Here is a 24,654-nt window from a genome sequence, read left to right on the forward strand (position 1 = left end):
GTCTTGAATATATAATTTTTTATGTACAAGGTAATTGATCAGCTTTGATTTTAAATTTTGTTTTTATTTCAGATTGATGACCTTAACACTTTAGCAGGATATTATTATTATTCTTCTTAAATTGTTTTCAGTTGCCGTTTCCCTATATATACGGTGGGAAGTATATTTGTTAAATGATTATTATTGATGCAACATTTATCTAATGGTGGGAGGTATATTCTACTCAAGATAAAAGTTTGATTATTGTTGTTGTATTCTGTAAAGATATTTTTACAAGTGTTTAATTTACCCAAGTTTGTTCAGGGTCAATTTATGAATTGTGTTCTCAATTGTATTTTATGGCTCTTAAACTTTTATTTCCTTTTATTAACCTCCAAAGCAAAGGGAGTTGTTGTTAGAAACTAGTATGGTGTGCATAGCAACATGTGTTTCTTTTCGGTGGGAGATGTTGGAATGCAAGTAACCCAAATGGTAGGTTACATAAAATTTCAGGTTTGTGTTCCTTCCCAGAAAACATCACTCGTACCAATCACACACCTTGTCAGTCCCTGTACTTAGACAAAAAAATTAAAATTTATTCCACCCTTGGGAGAACTATAGTTGTGAAGTAATGTGCTGATAAAAAGAAGAAACACTGAATTTAGTCATTCATCATTACTGTATGGTAATGAAAGGGAAATGATACAGTGGAGGGAAAAAATTTCTTAATATGATAATTATGATTTCTTAAATCAACTCAAAAGACTAAGGATATGAGCTAATTTTTTTTTTATTTTTTAATAAATTAAGTATTTACACATTGAGAAATATTTGATTTAGTTTTCAATGATTTCTTTGCCAATTTTTAACTTTTCATACAAGGGTTAAAGAAAATTCAATTTAAACGTTATTGAAAAAACATAAAACCATGGAATCATGATTCTAACTCTAGCCTCGTGGAGTCCGTAGCACCACAAGAGGGTATATCATTATATTTGTGTGAAAATTACAACCGAATGTAGCAATGACGATGAGAAGTGACAAGTCAAACACTTCTGTTTTGATAGTTTAAATTTTGATTATTTTTCAGCAACTATCATCAGAAAATCACGTTATAAAGTTACACGTAAAAAGTTTTATTTTTCAGTTTCTAAGTTTATTATGATTTATTATAGAGTGACAATTCCGTCATTAAAAATTAATGTTTTACGTGAAGATGAAAGAAAAGAAGTTAAGCTTCAAATCAATCCTTTATCTTTCTCATATTCTGTCCTACAATAACTTCTAACTTCAACTTCTTCTTCTTCTTCTATTTCTTCAACTCAACAACTACTACTTCATTTGATTTCATAAACCTGTTCCTTACACTTTGTATATAGCATTATTTCAATCCCAAAAAAATGTCTTGGCTTTTTAAGTCTAATCACTTTCACCCTGACGCCACCGATATCAATTTATCTCCGCCCGATCATCACGGTGGTTTCGCCGTCAAGGATGACCTATCACTTCTTTTCCACGGCGTTGCCAACTTCCTCGCTCCACCACCACCTTCTTCTTCCGCCGCTGATTCCCCGCTGCTTTCATCGTCGCAGACTCTCAACGGAATCAAGAACGATTTTGTCGAGATTGGAGGAAAATTGAAGAGCTCGTTTTCCTTTCTCTCCACCAATAAAGCCGTTACTGGAATCTCTAAGTTCGCTTCTCAATTGTTGCAGTTCGACGGTGATCATCGTCATGTTGATGCGGTGGTGCCGGGGATAACGGAGGAGGTTGTTCGTTTCGTCAAAGAAATTTCTGCGTTCCCTCAGTGTTGGACCCAATTCCCCTTGCCACTTAGTAATGGTACCTCAACTTTCTTTCTGTAATTTTATTTTAGTTATTTGTTGATCGATTATATGATATTTTATGTATGTGATTCTATTTCAGTATTTCTGATTATGATCATGCTTGTGATAATTTTTTAATTAGATAGTTGTACTGTTGATTGCTGAAATTTATGATATTTCATAAGATAGTTGCAAAAAATGAAATTACCTATAGGCAAGTATTGGGTAAGTTAGATTACCATGACTGTTGAACTTCCGCGCTATGCATGGTAGTGATGGAACATGATCATTGAGCTAAGTAATGCTTATAATCTTTTTAGGCTATCTGAGTATATACAGGATGCAGAAACAAGTAAATTTTATTTAGAAGTGATTTGATTAGCAAGTTAGCTCACAAGGTTAATATGCCAGGGGCTAACAAAATTTAAGAAGGTCTCACAATCCTAACTATTGATTGTGAGTATTTTGTGGGCTATGACCAAATTTGCCTTAATGATTCTACTGTTATATAATAAAATGCAGTTTTAAAGAGTAAAGGTCTGAGTCTGACATCTGAGTTGCTAGCCATTTATAATTATGGTTGGGGAAATTTCTAGGAACAACTGCTGCAACGCTCCTTCAATAACGCTGATGATAAAAAGAGAAATTAATTCTTTAGTTACTCAAGTTCTTACTCCCATTGATATAAAATGTAAACCGCTCATGTTCTGAGAAGCATAATTCGATGTTAAGTGTTGTGCAAGTTTTCTTTAATAAAAGTGGTTCTGAATCTTGATTTTTTAGATAGCATGAGTACAAGAAACCAGCATGCAACATTTTCTGTATTTTCATTATACATTTTCTAATGTGATTGGCTGACCCTAATACAGGAATTTGACTTGTTTCAGTAGATTTCAGCATGTCCAATTCTCAGAGAGAACATGCCTTAGCTATGGAACAGCTGGTTCCTGAATTTGTTGCACTTAGACTGAACCTTTGCAGTTACATGAATGTGGAAAAGTTTTGGATAATCTATTTTTTGTTAATACTTCGAAGACTTAATCAGCATGATTTTGAGCACCTGTCAACCCCCAAGGCAAGCCATGTTTATTAAATATTGTATCATGTTCATTTCTTTCTGTGATGTATATGCTTTTTATAGCTTATTGAAGCCAACCTTTAGTTCTTGTGTATCTGTGAATTTTATTCAAGCCATGCCATCATTAGTCCAGTCATTTTCTTTTTTAGTTTATAGTCAGATTCTGTCATTATGCTCTATGAAACATTTTATCTGTATTTTTCATTGTAGATATTTGTGACTTACAAAATCACTAATTGTTGCATACTGTCAGTAATGAAATGTGATGTAGCCAAGAGAATGCAAAGCTCTATTAATGGAAGCATGTATTAATCATATGACCTCTGTAACCTGCTCCTGATGAGGGGTTATGTTTTAACTTACATGCTTAACTGGAGTAATACTACTAGTGTAGTAAGTGAATACAATCCTAGTATCTGTTGCCTGTCTCTACATAGTCTTGATATCCTTTATATAAAATATAATAGATCACGGCCAGAAGTATCTTTTGCAGTACTAGATTTTATCTTTCTTTATTTTTTGGCATTCTCTCCAGATGTCTTGGCTTTTGTTAAGGATTTTCAGATTGCTTATGGTTATCTCTTTTACTCTCTATTTACATGTTTGGGTCAGATTATTGAAGCAAGAAATATGCTTCTGCTAAAACTTGGAGAGAGGAAACATTTGCAGGCTGAAGAATATGAAAAACCAAGGATAGTGGATACATATGAAGAGAGTAGGGAAGACAGTGAAAGAGAAAATACCTTATCTGATCAAAACCATATTTTGACTGATATTACAAGTGCAGTGAAGGGTTTAGAAGTTGATGACATGAGTGGCACTGAAAAATGGTTGGAAGATACCGATATTGATGCTGCTTCATTGACTTCCTGTATAAAACTTCAACAGGAAGAGGATGTTTCATTCAGTGATCTAGATGACGATGGAAGTTACAGCTCTGATAGATTACCAGGCCTTAGGGAGGCACAAGACAAAAGGGGTTCATCACCTGATGGTTCTAGTGACTGGATTCAGCTGCATGGAACTTTCGAGAAAGGTGACCGACAGAAGACTAATATAAGAGGTAAGGATTCCGAAGATGAGTCAAATGATTGGCTCACTGTCGATGAATTTAATTAGATGCGCTTGTCTTGATTCACTAAGATGTTGTAAAGCTGAACTGTTTCCACTTCTCCATGGTTCTGTATTCATGGATAACAAAATCATATAAAATTGGATTTCTTTTTATATGCACACACGTATATATTTCTGTTTTGTCCAAGGCAGTTTCTTGAGCACTGGGTAAGCATCATTCATTTTGTTGAGAACTAAGAAGTTATAACGCAAACAAAATGATTTGCATCACATTTAGCAGAAAAACAATCGCCCTCTTTTACCTACAACATTCTACTATCCATAATGCTTGACAATTTTTCCAAAACATGCACAAGCCTAGAATGGTAACATCTAATAAATGATTGCATCTCCCAATATATTATACTCTTGAGAGCTTAGTAAGTGGTACAAATGATGTTAGTGAATAAGTAGTGCAAAGTTTGTCATTGAACCTTCAAACTTGAAGCTTATCTCCAGCATTTCGTCAACAAGGGACCATGACAGATAAAGGCTAGTAAAATGTAAATGCTGATGATGAAAATTATAATAAGTGTGACCCTGAGAAATAGAGAAAATGCAATAGTAATTAGTTATATTCACATATCAAGGCTACAATAATCTGAAGTGCATTTGGTATACTTACGTTAGCCTAACATTGTTCCACCACATGTTATTTCTATAACGGCGTGATTGTCTTTTGAAACGAATTGAATTGTTGTTCATTGCTGATGTTTTCTCAACCAGCATTTCCAACCTCCCACCTCTCTCCAATACTTTCTCTATGTTGTCTATCATCACAGTTTTCACCTATTATTCCACACCACAACTCTTCAACAATTTTGACAAGAAAACAAGTTGGGACCAAAATGCAGATAAATGTATATGCGTATATTTTGAACTTGCCTGTGTCATTTCACCTTTGAGACGGTTCAATCTATCAGCATTTGGGTTATTAGAGTAATAATCAATCTGTTGACTCAATACCCTTGAGAATTCCTCATTCATGGCATAGCCAGGAGCTGAAATAATTGCACGACCATATGTCTTTACAAACTTTTGATGAATATCTTCAAGAAATGCAAATGGGACAGTTCCTGCATTGATTGAAACAAGAGATTCATTACATTTACATCACATTCAGGGATTACAAACTTCAAGGCACAACATTTCAAACATAAACCATTCTTCTAACATCCCAAAATGCATATCATAAAAGTGATTTCAACTGTACAATCATGTAACAACCAGCAAAATCTCCTTTTTAATATTCCATCAACTTGATCCTACATTGCAATTTGTTTATATTTGATCACCTTGTCATTGTAATATTGCAGTTTTATCAGTTAGCACATTATCATTCCTGTTTAGCAATCACAAGACAAAGAGTGTAGAAAATGATAATAAGAGAGAAAAGTAGGTTACTTCCAAAAGCATGATCAGCCATGCAAAGAACAATGAGGCCATCGGTTCTCTTGACATGAAAAACGTAGCGATCATGTGAATATGAAACGTTGCTATCATTGCTACCTTCATTGATCTTCTCGAGTATTTGTTTTGCTATCCCACTTGCATTGCTTTGAGTTGCATTGAACTCAGCCAAAACCACATGCCCCCTTCCCACCATACCATATAATATCCCCATTGTTTTTTTATTCTTTCTATTCCAACATCAGGTTATCTTAGAAACAAAAGTATGTGTATAATGTAATATCCATTATTAACTTGGTTGAAGAAGAAGAAGAAGCAATATAATATAATGCCTCTAGTTACTATCCACTAAGTTTGGCTCAAAACTTGGAGATAGATCCTATGTCACAGGAATACTTGTAACTTGAAACAGTAAAACTATATGGGAAAAAAATGACCAGATATATAGAGAAATTAACTTGAAATTATTTCACTATTTGGAACTTGATACTACTTGAACCATGGTTCTTAGCCTAAACTTGCTATTTGTATGAAATGATCGTTGTGGATTCAATTAAAATCTCAACCATGATTGGCATAGATGATAAAAAGGATAATGTTAACTAAGTTAATTAACCAACGTTTAAATATTTTCAGAATCATTTGTTGGTGGGATATGAGTACCTTAGCAAACACTCTTTGATTCTGACAATATATACTATACAAATGTAGAATTCCTTTACAACTAACGTAATTCATCGACATATGTCGATCTTTCACAACATTTTTTCCCGCCGAAAATATTTCACTAGCAAAAGAGGCAAATCAAAAGTCCACAACCTCTATGTATAAATAATAAATGCACACTTGTAAATCTAACTACAATGTATATCTATTAAAAATTTCCCTCTTAAATTGTTCATTCTCTCGTATATATATTTTCATATTTGAAGCATATCTTCTATCTCACAATATGTATCATTTCATGTATCATGAAATGTTATTAGTTGAAAAATGCATTAAATTTAGAAATAATTATTAAATATTTTTCTGACAATTACAACTCATAACTCATGGAGTGACACATATTATGAAAAAAAAAGATGTATTATCTCCCCTATTATACCTCATTAATTTCTATTTGAATTCTTTTTTACATTTGGTGTCTTTTTAGTTCTATCCTTTTTCGCTTCATTTTATTATTTCATTATTATTCTCTCTCTTCGTTATTATCCTTCTCTTTCTCTTCCAACATTTCTCTCTAAAATGTATTTTTCAATATATTGTTTATTTGATAGATTTATTATTTTAAGTGTATTTTTTATTGTTTTTTTGTTTATGTTGTAGATATGTTCTTATTTTGTATATCTAGTTTTATTTTTCATTAATTTTTTGTACATTTTTTATACATTTACTTACAATATTACATTTAATTGTTTATTTATTGTTATTGTTAATCTTTTTATTATTAGAATTAAAAATCTGAAACAACAAATGATTTTGTTATTTATGTTTTCTATTAATGATCAAAGAATTCTTAATTTTAATTTTAAGAATATTAAGAAATTCAATATGCTTTCCAACTTTTTTAACCTTCAAAAATCATATAGTATCACATCTCAGTTTTCCTATTTTCATTACAAAAATTAGAATTGTCATTTATTTTTCTTATGTGTTTGAACATGTTTTGACCATAAGAATGCATCAATAATATGTATATTCTTAATAATGTGAATGTATAAGTAATATGTGTGTTTTTAATCATGCGAATGCACAAGAAACATGAGTTCTTAACAATACGAATATACGAGTAATGTGTATGTTTTTAACCATGCGAATGCACATGTAATATGCATGTTGTGTGATTTTAGCCATACAAACACATCGGTAACATGTGTGTTTTTAACTATGTAAATACATATATAATATGTGTTATTAACCATGCGACAAAAAATACTGCTCGTACGAATTCACGGTTAAATTGCTAGTTTGCTGTTAAAAATTAAACGTGGTCAGAATATTTGATTAATGTATGAATGCCCCATTTGTTTCCTTTGGTAATGAATGTCATTTTCTATCTAAGAAAACAATACCATTTTCTAGATGTCATTATCAGAAAACCAAAGATGGTATCCACGGATTTGTTGCCATTTTTTCAACAATTAATGTGTTGATTGATTCTAATATCCTTCTTTTAGTCTTTTCTTTCTTTTCAGCAATGACTGCCCCCAGATATTATTATTATTATTATTATTATTATTATTATTATTATTTTGCCTTACATTGACTTAGATATTTTGAGTGTGGTGAACAAGAACAACTCATAATGGAGCTGGTCACAGCATCTTATATGAGGCTCATTTCATTTCCTGCTAGCTACCAAAAAAACAATCTAGCATGAGCTGTGCCACTTTCAACTTTCAAAGGGGATGAAAGTTGCAATGTGTTGTCCAAACTTGGCTTTCCTGCAACTAAAATATAGAAAATTTCAGAGCTGGACCATACCAGATTGGTCCAGAAATTAAATAAAGAAAATCCTGATGCATGAAAGTATATTCCATACAATAGAATATTCTCCTATTCATTACCATAGAATAATTTAATTCAAATGCAGCCTGTTATGAAGATACTTAATGTATCTTGCAATGTTTAATAGGGGAGGTTTGGAACATTAAGCATATAATTGAGTGTGTTAGTTTTTTCGGCTTGAATCTAAGATTGAAAGTGTCCATTATTGTTTTTTTTGTGTAGATTGGGTAAACTGTCTGAATTATATTGTACAATGTAATAGATGTTGAAACTATAAGGTAGTCATGTAGGGTTGGAATAACCCTTGTACTCCATCATATAGTTACTTTATTTTAGCTGATTACAGAAGAATAAAACACCCATGTCCCACGCCTCATTGTAGAATTTTTACTTAATTTATGTTACATGGTATTCACATCTCTTAGAGTCTGTTTGCGAGTTGTATTTTGGAAGGAAAATTTAGAATTATCTCACATGTATATTTTGTAGCCCTACTTTCTGTTTATCTTATTTCTCCTTTAAAACTCAACTTGTAAACAGACCCTAATGTATATAATTTAGTATCAATAATTTTCATTAAAAATGCATTTTAATCTTAGACAATGATCTCAATGCTCACATGCTACCCATGTGTCATTATATGTCGACACGTTGTTATAAAAAAGATATTTATATCCAACAAATCCTCCAAAAAAAGAAAACAAATTTGGCTATAGGTTGTACTTTATATCCAATTATCACAAGTTCATATATAGATAAATCACATTCTCTGCTTCATAACTGGATCCATCGATTTCTCATAAGTTAGAGATTAGTACGTCCACTCAAACGTACCATTTGCTTCAGGGAACAAATCTCAACCATTAGTTTTTACTGGAAAACTAAGCATCCAATTCATTACTGTATACAAGATCTTTGGATATAATGCAGAGGACAAAAATGCTCATTAAAAGGTTCCATGTTTTTTGTTCCCGACCACATTTCTGTGGTGGAAAATATATGTACACTAGCTTCCATAGAACTTTTAATTACCAGCTAACTTCATCAAGGTTCAGAAAAACTTCACTCTGCATGCGGTGGCTTATTCAGTTATTCTAATCCTTTCGTAAGACCAAAATATATACATATAATTGGGAATGGATTCTCTAATTTATATTGAGGTACCATGTTGGATGCACAAAGATCAAATACAATCTTTCTAAGAATTGGCCAACCCTCATGGTTTTGAGTTGAGTTAGGCCTAATTACTATATTTGTATTTTTTTAATATGAATATATGATATTAAAGTTAACATAATCACAATAATGGGTCACCTATAGAAAGCCTTGTATAAACTTCACATTCCATATAACATGGTTTAATTTGAGTGGCTGAGTGGCTATGAGTATAGTTTCAGGGATTTGAATCCAACGCTTAAAATTCATGTCATATAATATTATCAATTGAAATGAAGTACGAATCTAAACTAGCTTTGGGATGAGTTAGACTTAACCAAATGGTCCACATCCTTTAGAAATTTATCATGATTTATCATGATATTGGACCACCTATGCACCAGATTTGTAGTGCTAGCCTCCCACGCATTAGGGTAAGATGATATGTGTTAAAGTATCAAAACCTCACGTTAGTTAAATATATCATAGACGAACCATTTATATATAAGAGGGAAAAAAAATGTATACACTAATAAGGATGACAATAAAAATCGAACCCGAATTTAATGGGAAAAACCCGATGTGATTGGGTTCGGATTCGGGTTTTACCCGAGTTTAAATTTCGGGTTCGGATTTGGTATAACGAAGACTCTAACCCGAACCCGCCCCGAAGTAAGGTAATTCAATTTAAAATTGAAATTTTTATCATTTGCCAATTGTTTTTAATTTCTAATTTTACTTTACATACTATTGGATCTTCAAACGTAAAAGAAATGAAATAATACAATAGAAAATAGAAATGGTAGAGAAAAATTACACGAAAATAATATCATATTTTCCTTAATACTTTATCATTTTCGGGTTACCCGAAACCTGACGGGTTCGGGGATGGTATTCTTATTTTCAACCCCGTTGAGTTTGAATTCAGGTTCGGGTATGTGCAAACCGACCCCGACCCGCCCCGTCGTCATTCCTAACTGATAGTGTAAGAGTTTTTTACATTGTTACTATATCATTTATTTTCAATTATCATTCACTTTTATAAAAAAATAATCCAAATGAAAAGTAAATGATACACTATTAATACATAAATATTACATACTTATAAATATCTTTCTCTTTTGAATTAGCTTGTGGGTGTAGTTAGAACTAACTATTTTAATTTTTTTTAAAAGGCCTCACTAGCATTGGCTTATAGCTTAGCTGTGATATATGGCTAAATGGTAACTTTTATGGTGTGCTATGATTCATGATATAAGTCTAAAGTGGTATATACATTCTACTTTCTGCACATGCATACTCACTCAGTAGCACAAAATGGATAATCTGGGAGTGAAAGAAAGGTAAATAAGAGAAAGTAAGAGACAGATATCACATCAAAACAATGATAGATCATTCACGGGCATGCAAGCTTACAAAAAGTAATGGGAGCCCTTCAATTAAAGTGTATCCCATCACGGATAGGCAAAAACCAATATAATACATTTCTATCAAACAAATACTATACCAATCTCTATCCTTTCTATATATGAATCATCATTTTCTTTTCTCTCTATCTTATTCCTTCAATCAACCACCATTTCGGGAGTCATAAAATGGTCTGATGGTGAAGATGGTGGTCGTAAGGAATGGAGTGCAGGAGGTTGTGGATTCGAGTCCCACCATCATCAAAAAACGGGAGTCATGAGGTGGGAGTCCCACATGGTTGCTAAGCTGTACTGTACTGTTTCCCATCTTTCTCTAACTACAACACCTATTGTATGAAACGACTCAACATATATCTTCTCAATTCTTACATCTATCTCTCAATTACAATTCCATATCTCATAATTGCTAAATGTTATTATTATCGTCCTACCTCATAATAGAGGCTTAGGTCAATTTTTGATACTATTTCTTTTGGCTATTACACAAAATTAAAATTGAAGAAGCTTATGCAAATTGTTGTCTTCTTATTTTTTCAGAAGCTCTAAATTAAGAAACGAAAAGTGACAGACATTAAAGTGATGCAACTAGGGCTAAGAAAACAGTAACACAATAATAACACAAGCCTCAATACAACTATGTGAAATTAACCCCTTTGAAGTGGCTCTTAGTCCCAATCAGCCCTTACTTCTTACTAGATTTATATAGCTCACTTGATCTACCCGACTCAACAGACTTTACCTGATCTATACATGTAATCATATTTGTATTGGGTAGTCACCCGTTGTGCTCGTTTTAATACAATTTTCCTTTATAAAAAAAAGAATCATATTTGTTCAGTTCACCCATCCTAATGCATGAAGTCACCTAAATATTTAATTTGTCTACCCCAAACTTGCTTGATTCTATACTATTTATAATATACGGGTCTGAGGGACACATTCTATACACTTTCGTCACTTATTAGTTATAACTCTTGTATATATATGTCATTTACATGATGACCACATATGGTAAATAAAAAAAGTTGATGGAAAAAAACCTGAGAGTCCAGATTCAGTAGCAATTGTATCATAATTTCTAAGATTACGTTACCCCAAGAGGAAGTCTGATATTTCATTATTATCACTCCAGTTGCAGTGTTGTAATTGATAAAACAAATGTGTAAAGTGAGCATGTCCACGTGAATTTATATTTCCAAATTACAAGTTGTCATCATAGTTGTAGAAATCGCTATTAGAATCATATGTTGTGCATTATTGTGAAAAAAATGTTTTGTACAGAGTATATATAATTGTTAGAAAGTTTTACAGTTACATCTGTAGTCATATTTGGATAAATAAGGATCCATGATACTTCTCTATCTTAATTAGGCTTTAAAGTAAGAACACTAAGTATGAAAATATTAGTGCATAGTTGTGTAAATTTTACAATGTGTTCATTCTACTTTACCTCTTCTATTATAAAAGTAATAGCTTAACATCAATTTCGAACGTAGTATTTAATACCAATTTTTTTTAAGCAAAATAAGTTATTGATTAGAGACGGAAATTCAACCAATAAAATATTAGTTTAGTGGTATAAAATTTAAAGATCAAATATATATTTGATTATTGAGAGTGAAACTTATTAAGAGGGGTATTTATATATCCTAAAATAGATTAATTCTTACTCAAAATGTGATGAGATACTTTTGGTTAGATGTTGAGAAACATTACTTTCAAAAATACCATATACAGTTATTTATACTTCTTGCCTTTTTTTATCTTTTGCATTATATGCATATTTCAAAAATACACAATAGATAAAAGAAAAACACAGGATGATGCCACAATGTGATTGTAAAAACATCTTTATCCCATAACAAAGTTGATAAAAATAAATGAAGGGCGAAAACATATAGTAATTACAAGTTTTTTCTTTGCATGCCACACTTAATGAATCAAATTAATTAACCAAAATTGATGATTCCCTCTAGCAAGGGTCCTGTTTTAGTTAAGCTTATACTTACATGGGGTTTTGTTTTCCCTCAAACACTTGCTTGAACATGCACAAGAGTCAGGAATATGTGTGCTGCAAGTAGCAGTGAAGTGATATCTAGCTAACTAGTTAGTGAAGAAGTGAAGATAAGATAGCAATTATGGTGCACATATATGCATTTCATTCACACTTGCATTGTAAGGTTTGCCAGCTAGCATAACTTGGCATCTCCCTTTTGAGTCTCTAGTTAGCCCTCATCTTCACGTGATTTATTCTTACATCTTTTGTTTTCTTCTCTTCCTCACTATCCCTATATATCACAACACATTACACTCTTCACAATACTACTACTATCTCTCCCTTCTCTCTTTCTTACCAAGAGAGACATGGAGTCTTCTAAGTTCCATGCTTTTCTCTTCATTTCCATGCTCTTCATCTCTTCTACCACTCCCATTCTTGGTTGTGGCTATTGTGGGAATCCCCCTAAGACACATAAGCCAAGCAAGAAACCCAAGTCACCAGTTACACCCATTGTGAAACCACCACACATAGTTCCTCCAATTACTGTCCCTCCCATTGTGAAACCTCCAAAAGTTCTTCCCCCTATCATTGTGAAACCTCCAAAAGTTCTTCCTCCTATCATTGGTAAACCACCAGTTACAGTTCCACCAGTTACAGTCCCTCCTATTTTGAAGCCACCAGTTACTTTACCCGTTCCAATTCCTCCAGTTACAGTCCCTCCCGTTGTGAAACCACCAGTAACATTACCTGTTCCAATTCCACCAGTTACAGTCCCTCCTGTTTTGAAGCCTCCAGTAACTTTACCTGTCCCAATCCCACCGGTTACAGTTCCACCAGTTACAGTTCCTCCAGTTACAGTTCCTCCAGTTACAGTTCCACCAGTTACAGTTCCTCCGGTTCTTACCCCACCAACGACACCGGGGCAGGGAGGGAATACACCATGCCCACCACCGAAGTCTCCAGCACAGGCAACATGCCCAATTGACATACTGAAACTGGGTGCATGTGTTGATCTGTTAGGTGGGTTGGTGAACATTGTAGTGGGGGACCCAGCTGTGAATGAGTGTTGCCCTGTGCTTCAAGGACTTGCTGAGGTTGAAGCTGCAGCGTGTCTTTGCACCACTATTAAGCTCAAGCTTCTGAATCTCAACATTTATGTTCCAATTGCTCTTCAGCTTCTTGTTGCATGTGGAAAGTCTCCTCCTCCTGGTTACACCTGCTCCATCTAAACCACTTAAGTGCTTCTTCAACTGTGTAAGTCTCTCTAAACCCCCACAAAACCCTAATTTATGTTTTCTTTTACATTGTCAAACATCAACTCTTTCTAAAATAGAAGGAGTAAACGGTCACTTTCCTTGTGTTTATTGTTTTCATTAATAGATAATAATATGAGATTCTTTGTTAATCATTTTCTATAATGAACAGTGAAACTTGTTAGGGTATATGTTTGTTAGGTAAAGTAAGCAGTAATTATCTAATCCGTTGAATATTTAGTTATTAAAATAACTAAGTTAAAAAGACAACAAAATCCTTAATATAATTAGCTTTAGATTCAAATTGGTTGTGTCTACCTTTTCTATTATACTGCTCAATCATTAAATTCTACTGATCATTAACCAAGTTTCTTTCTTTTTTGGAAGTAGCTAATAACATGCATGGTTATCCACTTTGTCTTCTATGTTTTTTCCCTCTATTTTAGAAAGATAATAGTGATGGCATGCATATTAATTAAGCTTGTCGTTCTTTATAAACAAATAAAAAATGAAGTTGGAAACTGAATGTTTTATTTAAATCATTATCATCATAGGATATATAGTCATATAAGTGCTGAGAAGAGGGAGTAAAAGGTTAGAGATTTTCTCCAAAAACAATACCTTTCCTAGCTAGCTATTTAAATATAGATTATTAAAGTAATCAACATTCTAGTATGAAAGTTACTGATTCAATTCTTTTGTCTTCCCTTTTCTTTTAACTGTTATTATATATGATTGTGAACGTTTTGTGTTCATACTAAGTAGATTACATGGAATTAAGGATGCAAGATTTGATTTGTATTTCCAATTATTAATGTTGTCCTATTGTATACCCGTGAACTTGAATTCTTTGTCTTATATGATGTCACTATGTGTGATTTGCAGGTCAATGTATTGAGGAATGTATGGCTGAAATCGACATCAGAGGGTGTCCACCACTCTTTCTCTCTCTTGGTTTATGGAATTGTTGTTGTTTGTTTAATTTCGTTATTATTTGTAAAAAAGAACATTTGTTTTTTATTGAGAATGTTGAATGTATGTCTAATCCTAGTAGGCCAAGTAAAGTAGCAGCGAAGATGCTTAATTCTCTGTGAATTTTAATAAAATTATTGATATGAATTTCACGTTGTGTCAGTTGTTGATGATCAGCTTTGTGTTCTATTATTGTGTACCATATTTGCTTCAAATGGGGATAAAATATTCTAACATGAAGTAAAAAATATATCGAGTATATATCAAAAATATTAAATATATTATTTATATTACGTTTTTTAGATAATAATAATTAAATATAGGAGTCATAAGTGGTCTGATGATGAAGAGAGTAATCGTAAGGAATGGAGTGCAGGAGGTTGTGGGTTCCAATCCCACCATCAATAAAAAAATGAGAGTCATAAGGTGGTTAGATCTTAGGATGTAGGAGGTTGAGAATGAAGTCTCACCCACAACAAAAATACTAACATACTAATAATTGCCGATAAAAAAATAATGATTAAATATGAATATACAATGATAGAATGAGTGGTAGTGAAAGTTTGCACCTTTTATTTAAAAAATGTAAGTTGTAATATAACCACAACAACGAAAAATACTGTAAAAATGACAAATAAAACCAGTATGCTAAACCAAAATTCACATAAATAGCAGTGTCCTATATAGGCAAATTAAATAGGGGGCACAGGCACAAATAGTGGTGACTAATGATTTCAGAAAATGTAGTATCATTCTATTTCCACATCTCCTTAATGGATATACATTTTTCCTAGGACGTATATCTTGTCCTAAATAGTACATATTATTGCAAGTCTACATCACAAACGAAAAACGTTATTTTACACTTTAATAAATACAATATTTGTGTGGACATCGTACTCGATATTAGTATTGTTAGATACCATTATCTTATATACCATATGGAAATTTAAAATGTATGTTAAATATGAATGAGTCAAAAAATCATATGAATTTCTTATTATGAATATTCAAATGACCGCAAGAATGAATGAATAGATGTAATGAAAAACAAAAGAGAAAAGGTGGACGAGCCCAACCAAATTGCTACATTTATTCGGAGAAAAATTAAGAGTGTAATATTGCACTGACAGTAAAAAGAATTTAGAGAGATAAACGATGATAAATGATACTATGATAGTGTATAAAATTCATACACTATTAGTGTATATATTTTTTCCTAGAAAATTAATTTCATACGGCCTCATTTTTTCCACAGATATTTTGATTTCTGAACATGTAATTTTTCTTTACCTACCCTCACAAACATAGATGTAGAGCTTATACAAGGTTCAGACTTTGAGATCAGTTATTACTAAAACACGGTCCGAATAAGCCCAAAAAAGATAGGGCTAGAGTATTATACGATAAAATTTAATCGTCACTAAAGTGCTACGCAATACAAATTTAGCCCAGATTAAATCTGGACTTTTATGTCTGTGTGGGGTGTACGGGCTCTACCCTTTTTTCACAATCTCTAGTTCACTCTTCGACTCGCACAGTAACTAAAATGTGGATGAAAACGATTCCCAATGTTAGAGATGTAAAGTGCTTCATGATTTAAAGCATTCATGACCTATTATAATAAAGATGAACATGCATAATTACCCTCAAGTCATAATCACTGTCTCCACAAGTGTGCTTGTCTATTGTACTACAATGAGTGTCATTATATGTGCCATAAGATTGTGAATGATTGAAAAAATATATTTAAGTTAAAATTTAATTGTTAAGTATTTTTCTAACCAATTATAGCTTATAGCACATGGAGTGATACAAATTAATGAGACAGAATATGTTATCCCTCTCCTCAATTACTGGTTGAAACCAAATTTTGCAAAACATGTTCAATATCACACTTTGCTACCTGATGAGCTTCTCCATTGCAATAATGGAGAAACCAAAATAAGATTTATTTTTCTAAAAATAGAGAAAAGAAAAGCAGGTAACCTACCATGATGCTGGCATCACCTGCCCGTACACCCCCACAGACATAAAAGTCACTATCATTCTGAGAATTATAGAGTACAATAAACTCTATCAGATTAAAAATGGAATTCCAAAGTAACTATCAACTTTTCAGTTTTCCGAATATATCAGCACATGACCTCTATTTTTGAAACAAAAACTAAAATAGCTTCTAAAAAACACAATCCGAATCAGAACTACGCTACACCTCAAATTTCAAAGGTGGGCAGCATCAGCACTAAACAAAACACAGCCACCACCTATAAGTGACCCTAAATTTGAGAATTATAGAGAAAATGAATCACAAAAATTATTCTCTGAATTGAACTTATATATGTTACAAATGCTATGGAATGATTAAGCTACCTGCTAACTATTACTGAGAGGTGGGCCAGGCATGTAAAACCGCAGAATACAACCCTCAAGAAGATTTATTCAATATTGTTCCACTGGGAAAGAGCCTAATACGGCTAAAACGTTTTAATTTGGATAGAGCTTCCTGTGGCTTACCAAGCAAGAGATCCACATAAACTGCAGTAAGTGTGGCTTCTGGACTGTTTGGTGATATGGATAATGCCTGTGAAATCAGTAAACTGGCTTCCTCAAGCTCACCCTGCATCGCGGATATTGCAGCAAAGTTTGCATAAATTGTTGCCCGTGCCTCCTCTGGCTTGAGGAAAACAATACTTTGGGTATCCTCAAGACAAGAGTTTTTGGTTTCCATGGACCCTCCTCCATCCACCTCTTCAAATTCAGAAGTCTTCTCCACTCTCCATTTTTCACAGTCCTCTTGATTGAAAGGCAATATAACATTGTGTCCCTCAGACAAATAAAATGTCAAGAGCTTGGCAGCTTCTTTTGGTCTTTTCAGCAAGCAGAGAGCCTCTGCTGCATAAACATGGCCAAGAAAGATGTAAATTCTGGAACATTCGGGAAGTTCTAATAGAGATTTTGCAACTGACAGTGCTTTCACAGGATTGTCCAATTCCAGCTCCACATAAGCTAAATTGGCAAGAACAGCTTGCTTGACCAATTGGTTTTCTCTTCTACAGACATCTTCATAATAGGACAGAGAGTTCAGAACAAGTTCTTGACTAGATACGCCCTTTTGCTCTTTTGTGTCCCCATTTGAATCAACCTGACCTAAACCTCCTGCTACTGAAAATGCCTTTGAATCAATTACATGTAAGTTCTTAAGATTTGAATTCTTTGAAGATGGCGATTCACTTGTATCATTTTCCTCCACAGAAGAATTAGTGGGCAATCCAGATTTCAAATAATCTGTACTATAGGCTTCCAGCAAGTGCAGAGCATTTGCGAGGCACTGCCGGGCCATGGACATCGATAAGTTCAGCTGCCCATCATTGCTTTGACAACAATTATCCTTTTCAGGTGACTTCATATGTACATTTCCTGGAATCTGATCTTCCACAACAAGTTGCCTCCATTTTCCCGTCCCAACAACACAAACTCCAACATCCAACTTCTTTGGAGGAACCCCATCAGATTTAATTAGGCCCTTTTCTAAAGCCATCAGACAGCATTCTGAAAGTCGGAGCCACAAGAGAGGCTGTTTGTAAAACACCAAGCTGGCCTTCTGGAAACAGTGAGCAGCAAGTGTGGGTTTCCCAGTAGCCAAGTACTGCACACCACAATTATAAATTATAAGCAGAGAATTGTCCTGAGAGAAAGTGGCAAGCTTCAACGGTTGGTCCTTCCGCATGGATGAACAATTAGTTAATGCCTTTGAGAAGAATAACGAGGACGTCTGATATTTCCCAAGATGATAATAAATGCACCCAAGATTGTTGTTGAAAATGCTTGAAAATGTTGTATCTGTCCGATTACTTGATGCCATCAATAGCTTTATCGCTTTCCCGTGGTTACCACGAGCATATTCAAGCTGAGATTTCAAAAGAAGAGCCACGGATGAATCTCTTCCACGTGCAATATTCATAACCAGCTTGATTTCACGTTTCGCTAGCTTCAAGTTCCTCGTAATAAGTAGAAACCGGACCTTGTAAAGTTGCAACTTAAGCTTTAAATCAACAGTCGAGAACCTATCAAGCAGAGCCCTTGAGAGATCATTTGGTGATGGGCCCATTGGCCTTGCTAAATTTTGTCCACCCATATGCAAAAGCATTGCTTCATAATCGAGTGTGTCTTCAGATAAAGCTCCAGATAGATTATTTTCAGAGGCATTGACATTTGAACTAAAATCTGAACTAGATGTATTAGCAGCCGATGCACAGATAGCAACAGGTGCAGACTTTGTAATAAGATTTGCCGATTGTTGCTGTGCTGTGTTCCCATTGTCTCCTTGACGCGCACTACTAACACCAAATGCCTTTTCCAGATAAGCCAAAACATCCTAAACAAACAGATTCGAGCTCAGAACAATGCACTTGTTCAATTGCAAAGGCTAAAAAATGAAAACAATGATCTTTTAAGCCTTCATTCAAAAAACCTTAACCACACTGCAACACGGTGAAATAATACTTTCTAGGATAATTTTCTACACCATATTTTACTATGGGAAACTATCAAAGTCAACTAAACTTATTTAGGAATGTTAGAACTGATATTGTGGGTGTTTAGAAAAACATGTTCCGTTAGCACTTGGCAATTTAAAGTTCAACCGAAAACTCGAAATAATATTTTTTAAATTCTTGGGAATAAAGTAGAAGTTTGTTTGATTCATTATATATATATTCTGGTAATACATGTCACATTTCTGCAATAACCCTACCCTATTATATAAAATGTTTATCAAATATCATTTTTTAATGCAATTGATAAAAATAGAATTAAGTACGAAATCAAGGCGAATAGCAAACCTGTAATATAAAAAAGTATTTATATTTTTACTAATTTTTTTACTTGTGGAAGTAATTCTTCTGTTTTCTTTACAGATCATAGAAGTCACATTAATGACAATGTAGTAGGCTGAACATTCATTTTGACCACAATGGGGTAGAGTTTTCAAAAGGATTTGGATCCTCGCGTTTTAGCTCTTAACATAACCTTGTTGTGAATCAAATCTTGAGTCTCTAAACTTAAGTACAGGTACAACACTCTGTACAAGCGACCACATTCCCTGCACATGAACCCAATGCTGTGTCTCTCTTTTTCTCCCAAATTGACAGGGCATTATGTTAGGACTTAGGAGATAAAAAGAGAGGAACCAAATCCTAACAAATGATTTTACAACCACTTTATAAACATTAAAACATTTAGCAACCCCAAATCAATAAATTCATTTTCTTTCAAAGCCGACTAAGCATAATATACATGATATGTGAAACATAAAGAACGCTTCCAAATAGCTATAAGTAAAGGTTTGAAACCAAGTAACTCAACAAATCACCATCCAAATAATTCAGCTGGCATGACCAATTGGTTTGAGAAGAAATTTTTTGAGGTATCAAGATAAATGAGAGGCCAATGGTTCAAGGGATGAAGGTAAATTTAGATTGTGAATTGAGGACAGATCATGTATATAACATTAATTTAATATTCAGTTTATGAACAAATATTGAAATAACTAGCCACACACTAGTTACAATGTACAAAAAGTAATACACACATTAACATGAAAATCATGGTTGACAGCAACACATTAAGTGACAAAACTTGCAACCTTCAGAGAAAGCACTATAAAATAGAACTTACAGCTGATTTTGATGCATCATGGCATGCAAGGCTAGCATCAAGCAGCAGTAGGCAAACATGTAGAGCTGTTGTCTGCTTACGGAAAGAGAACACAGAAAACAGAGCATGAAAAGCCATGAAGACACCAATGTAACTTTTAAAAGAAAAATAACATTAAATATAAGGAGTACCTCATCTATGGGTTCAATATTTTGGAATAGGGGTTCCAAAACTGATAATGTCTTTGCATAATCATGAAGATGAAACCAGATGATGGCCTATAGAAATTGAAATGACAAAAACACATCAAAAAAAATATTATAATCTCAAATATATTGCTACTAAAGCAACAAGTGAGTGAAATAAACGAAACTAATACGAGGAATAAAATAAACGTACAATATTTAGGATTGCCACAGAGGAGTCAAACTCATCTGTATACATTGTAGTAGTGCTATTTGCAACTGAAAACTGATTTGTCAAAGAACCACTTCCTTTGGATCCTGAAACAACTCTGTTTCCAACATCACTAACTGACTCTCCCTGCTCTCCAGAAGCCAAAGCAAGCTGGTCACTTTTGCTCTGTGAACCAAGTCCATCAACAAAAATGTCGTATAAGTACAAATTACAGAAAAGTAAAAGTTTGTTCTTAAATACATAAAAAATGGCAGCAATGTAAACGAGTCTCTCACTTAGTGCAGTATGGGGAGGGTAGACGTATGTAGACTTACCCCGCTAGCAGAGAGACTGTTTCCAGAATTTGAACTCGTGACCTCATAGTCACTAAGCAACAATTGTGACCTTATATTCTTAAATACATAGCATATATAAATATCCGTTAAAAACTTCACACATAGAACCTTAAATGATGCATGCTTTTAGCATGTTTCAAAAAATGATTTTTAAAAAAGGGTAAAAAATCACTTTTTAAAAAAGTGTTTCATAATAAAATTAAAAACCATTTTTAAAAAAAGGGAACTTTAAAAGTTACTTTTGAAAAAGGTTATCTTAGAAAACATTTTATTGAAATAGTGGTTTCTAAAAGGAAGATTTTCTTAAAAGGTGTTTTTTTAGTTCCAATTCAAAAAATCATCTGGATCGGATATTCATCCATCCAATCCATTAAAATGGATTCATGGAAATCCATTCATTAAGCTTGGATATTGATGGATTGAATAATTTACAATATCATTTAATGGATTTATATGAATTGGTGGATGGCTTTCCATCCATCCATTAGGATCCAAATTCATCCAATCCATTCATTTGCCACCATACAGAAAAGTAAAGATGGGAGCTACATCTGCAATTCAGATGATCAAAAATAGTGTCCAACAAAATTTTAAAAACATTGTATTCGAATTAAATCCCTACTTTACCACTTAATTAGTGGGACAATGTGACAAAGCATCTGCGAACTTAAAGCCCGCATTATTGAAAACTTAAACAATACTGTGTAGTTCTAGTTCGTACAGTCTCCACCAGTGTTTCCAATCTTTCAATACTATTACATATATATTTTCCTCCTTTGAGAATATTATAAATAAAATCGAAAAGAAATTAAAAACAATGTCATACACTGTAGCATACTTGGTCGAATGGGTGGTGAAATCTTATCAGCATTCCTAACCGAATGAAAGAATCCAAACTTGGTGATTAAAATCATGATACCTGTCCGAAACAAATAATGTTTTCTACAATTTTAAACCTCCCCTCCACCAACTGAAACCAAGGTGCCAATTTGGGACCGTTTGGTTTCTAAAAATGTTTTCTATTTCAATTACATATTTCAACTATTATTGATAATTACAATAGTGACACCATGTTATCATTCTATTTATTGTTAATTATGAATGTGATCATATGTTTTCATGATATTTCCTATTTTCAAAGATTTCTGTAGTGAACAATGAAAACAGAAAACACAATGGAAACATGGGGTCAAATGCATAATAAATAGAAAATGGAATGAAAACAATAAACCCCAAAAGGAGATGGCCCAGGGATTTCCACCCAATGAAACACCAAGGTAAGTGAGGGGCCATTGAAGTCTACTTTTTTCATTTTCATTGAGCACGATATATTTATATGAATCGGTATAAAAGCTCACAAACTATTGAATATTTCAAGTTCACACTTACAAATTGTTAGTTTATTAGCCAAATCTAGCTTCATTTCCATCTCATCGTTGTATTCTCAATTGATGTGACATTGAGTTCTGGTCTAACCCATAAATGTAAAGAAATGGTTATCCACAAACACTAGCCAAGAAAAACAAAAGCTATTGCAAATCTGACACGTTGTACATATCCAGGGGAAAGGAAAAGACAAGGTTCAACTTTTAAAGCATACCTTGACGCTTTTAAGTACTTCAAGCAATTTTTTCGGATCTGAACAAGCATCTCGGAAAAATTCGGCAATTGCAATATTATGAAGGACCTGAAATATTTGGAATAAAAACCAAAAAAAACATCAGGATGTCGTAACAAGTTGCACAAGCAACACACAACCATAATGTTTGGTGTAAGTATCACTACTCAGCACTAAATCAACTTCATGTTACACAAACGACAAATAACCATCCAAAATTTAAACCATCAAACAAGAAGCGTTGACATCAAGAACTAAAACCAAGAAGCGACAAGTGAGCTCAAAATTCCACTTCTGGTGAAATCATCCAAACATTCAAATTTTCCAGTTTGGATCCACCGCAAGTGTTTCTTCAAGTCTTAAAATGTTTCCCTGATGTTCAATTTTCCTCGACGTTTCTAACATCGCATATGCATCCACATAATGTTCCCATATGCATCCACATAAAGCAGCATATCACTAAATATCCACAGCTCAATCACATATTCACTACCATCAAGAATCATAAAAACCAGTTGAACCAATGGTCCAATGCACATTAGCATTTATAGCCAAAGAAGTTACAAATGCAATTGCTTACTAGCTATAGTTCTCCAAAGATACACAATTTTAATTTCACCTTAAGTATCACAATTAAGAAGCGCGAAAAGCAAAAAACAATCAAAACCTAGCAGCATCCAGCATTGGGAGGATCAGCATCAACAGAAAATGGAAAGGGGGAAATTACCTTGGGATCGTTCTGCTTCTTCTGCAACAGCTGAATCAATACTTCGACGCATTCAGCGAACTTTCCTGACTGGAAATGCAACGCAGCGTCTTTGGCCAGCGCGACTGCGACTGCGAAAACGCCATCGTCGTTGTCTGTGGCGAAAGAAGCATCGCGGTTAGCGGATGAAGACGGAGAAGACGTTGATGAATCTCGGTTTTCCATGCTGAGATCGAGTAATCAGAATAGAAATCGAATTGTGAGGGGTTTGGGGGAACAGAAAAAAAAAGAGCCCTAAAATTAAGAGAATCGAAGTAGAATGTATCTGAATTGCAATTGAAATCGAAGTGAAATAAGAAGTTAGAGAAACTTACAGTTCAGAAAATTGATGGAAAACCCTTTGCTTCTGATTTTGATTTTGCAGATAGAGAAAGGAAGAGTGTGAGAGTGAAAACCTACTCGCCGATTTGGGGCAGATTCAGATAGAAAGAAAATGCTCAAGAGATAGAGAGATTTTTTTCATAATTAATATAATTTTTTCTTTAGGTATATTTTTTTGGGTGCATCCATAATTCCATATATACAGGTGCAGGTTTGTGTAACTATGTTACATACTTATAGTTATATGGTTTCTTAATATTATTTGCAAGAAAATATCTGTGCTTAAACTTTACTTATTTGAAATCAGAGTGGAGTAGTTATTAGGATTGATATTGAGAACTCATGGCCAATAAGAGGATGATATTTGGCAAGGTTTTTATGATTGTTGTTTACTTGAAAACTTGATTTAGAAATATATGTGATCAAGTGGAAGTTCACACACATCACAATTTTAAGGTTTAACTATAGGTGTTGTTTAGTACAATCGATTGAAAAGTTTGTTCAATATTTAAAAATAAGAATGAAAGGCTAGAGATCATAAACCAACATATTGAAGTGAAAGTGTTTGATTATAAGATATAAATTGCTTAATTACTTAGGTTAAGGATTCCTTCGTCATAGTCTTAATGCATTTAAAGCGATTAAAAATTATTTAATGTTTCTGATTATAACATGAAAATAAACTTCTTGAAATTGTTGACTATTTTGATTGGTGCATGTAGGATGTGTTTTATCAGGAAGTTATTTAAGAAGATATCGAGATGGGGTGGAACATCGTTGAAGTTCATCATCACTAACGATAAGTGATAGTCCTTCACT

At 33.5% G+C, this 24,654-nt stretch overlaps 5 protein-coding genes across 18 annotated transcripts in view; 3 read left to right on the plus strand and 2 right to left on the minus strand.

Moving 5' to 3' along the window:
• LOC109362968 (putative clathrin assembly protein At5g35200) overlaps window positions 1-254 on the plus strand; it is a 5,225-nt gene extending 4,971 nt beyond the window's left edge. The window contains exon 17 of the mRNA XM_019609078.1: window positions 1-254. The gene's annotated coding sequence lies outside the window, so the exon portion shown is untranslated.
• Window positions 1,262-4,137, plus strand: LOC109362999. Of its 2 annotated transcripts, none has more exons than XM_019609140.1 (3): window positions 1,262-1,821; window positions 2,693-2,880; window positions 3,496-4,137. In XM_019609140.1, exons 1-3 carry the CDS (start codon window positions 1,380-1,382, stop codon window positions 4,000-4,002), a joined length of 1,137 nt encoding a protein of 378 aa, XP_019464685.1. In that variant the 5' UTR covers window positions 1,262-1,379; the 3' UTR covers window positions 4,003-4,137. The 2 variants fall into 2 exon arrangements, with proteins under 2 accessions (XP_019464685.1, XP_019464687.1); XM_019609142.1 differs by having other exon boundaries at window positions 1,264-1,821; window positions 2,696-2,880.
• LOC109363000 (vesicle-associated membrane protein 711-like) lies at window positions 3,944-5,649 on the minus strand. Of its 5 annotated transcripts, none has more exons than XM_019609144.1 (5): window positions 5,401-5,649; window positions 4,882-5,072; window positions 4,622-4,785; window positions 4,431-4,536; window positions 3,944-4,064 (listed from the first exon to the last, which is right to left on the minus strand). In XM_019609144.1, the coding sequence occupies exons 1-4, from the start codon at window positions 5,618-5,620 to the stop codon at window positions 4,446-4,448; spliced, it is 666 nt and encodes a 221-aa protein (XP_019464689.1). In that variant the 5' UTR covers window positions 5,621-5,649; the 3' UTR covers window positions 3,944-4,064; window positions 4,431-4,445. The 5 variants fall into 5 exon arrangements, 4 of the variants coding, with proteins under 4 accessions (XP_019464689.1, XP_019464690.1, XP_019464691.1 ...); XR_002109466.1 differs by lacking the exon at window positions 3,944-4,064 and adding an exon at window positions 4,264-4,359 and having other exon boundaries at window positions 4,395-4,536; XM_019609145.1 differs by lacking the exon at window positions 3,944-4,064 and adding an exon at window positions 4,264-4,314.
• Window positions 12,798-14,890, plus strand: LOC109362598 (36.4 kDa proline-rich protein-like). Of its 5 annotated transcripts, none has more exons than XM_019608505.1 (3): window positions 12,799-13,350; window positions 13,384-13,749; window positions 14,634-14,890. In XM_019608505.1, the coding sequence occupies exons 1-2, from the start codon at window positions 12,861-12,863 to the stop codon at window positions 13,722-13,724; spliced, it is 831 nt and encodes a 276-aa protein (XP_019464050.1). In that variant the 5' UTR covers window positions 12,799-12,860; the 3' UTR covers window positions 13,725-13,749; window positions 14,634-14,890. The 5 variants fall into 5 exon arrangements, with proteins under 5 accessions (XP_019464048.1, XP_019464049.1, XP_019464050.1 ...); XM_019608506.1 differs by having other exon boundaries at window positions 12,799-13,334; window positions 13,383-13,749; XM_019608503.1 differs by having other exon boundaries at window positions 12,798-13,753.
• On the minus strand, window positions 16,805-24,041 carry LOC109362699 (CCR4-NOT transcription complex subunit 10-like). 5 transcript variants are annotated; one of them, XM_019608675.1, is made up of 7 exons: window positions 23,829-24,041; window positions 23,476-23,680; window positions 22,731-22,817; window positions 20,778-20,960; window positions 20,570-20,656; window positions 20,400-20,471; window positions 16,805-19,098 (listed from the first exon to the last, which is right to left on the minus strand). In XM_019608675.1, exons 2-7 carry the CDS (start codon window positions 23,677-23,679, stop codon window positions 17,149-17,151), a joined length of 2,583 nt encoding a protein of 860 aa, XP_019464220.1. In that variant the 5' UTR covers window position 23,680; window positions 23,829-24,041; the 3' UTR covers window positions 16,805-17,148. The 5 variants fall into 5 exon arrangements, with proteins under 5 accessions (XP_019464220.1, XP_019464221.1, XP_019464224.1 ...); XM_019608676.1 differs by having other exon boundaries at window positions 23,825-24,041; XM_019608679.1 differs by lacking the exons at window positions 23,476-23,680; window positions 23,829-24,041 and adding exons at window positions 22,520-22,596; window positions 22,916-23,167.

This window comes from Lupinus angustifolius, chromosome LG12 (assembly GCF_001865875.1).
Source record: "Lupinus angustifolius cultivar Tanjil chromosome LG12, LupAngTanjil_v1.0, whole genome shotgun sequence".
Lineage (NCBI taxonomy): Eukaryota > Viridiplantae > Streptophyta > Magnoliopsida > Fabales > Fabaceae > Lupinus > Lupinus angustifolius.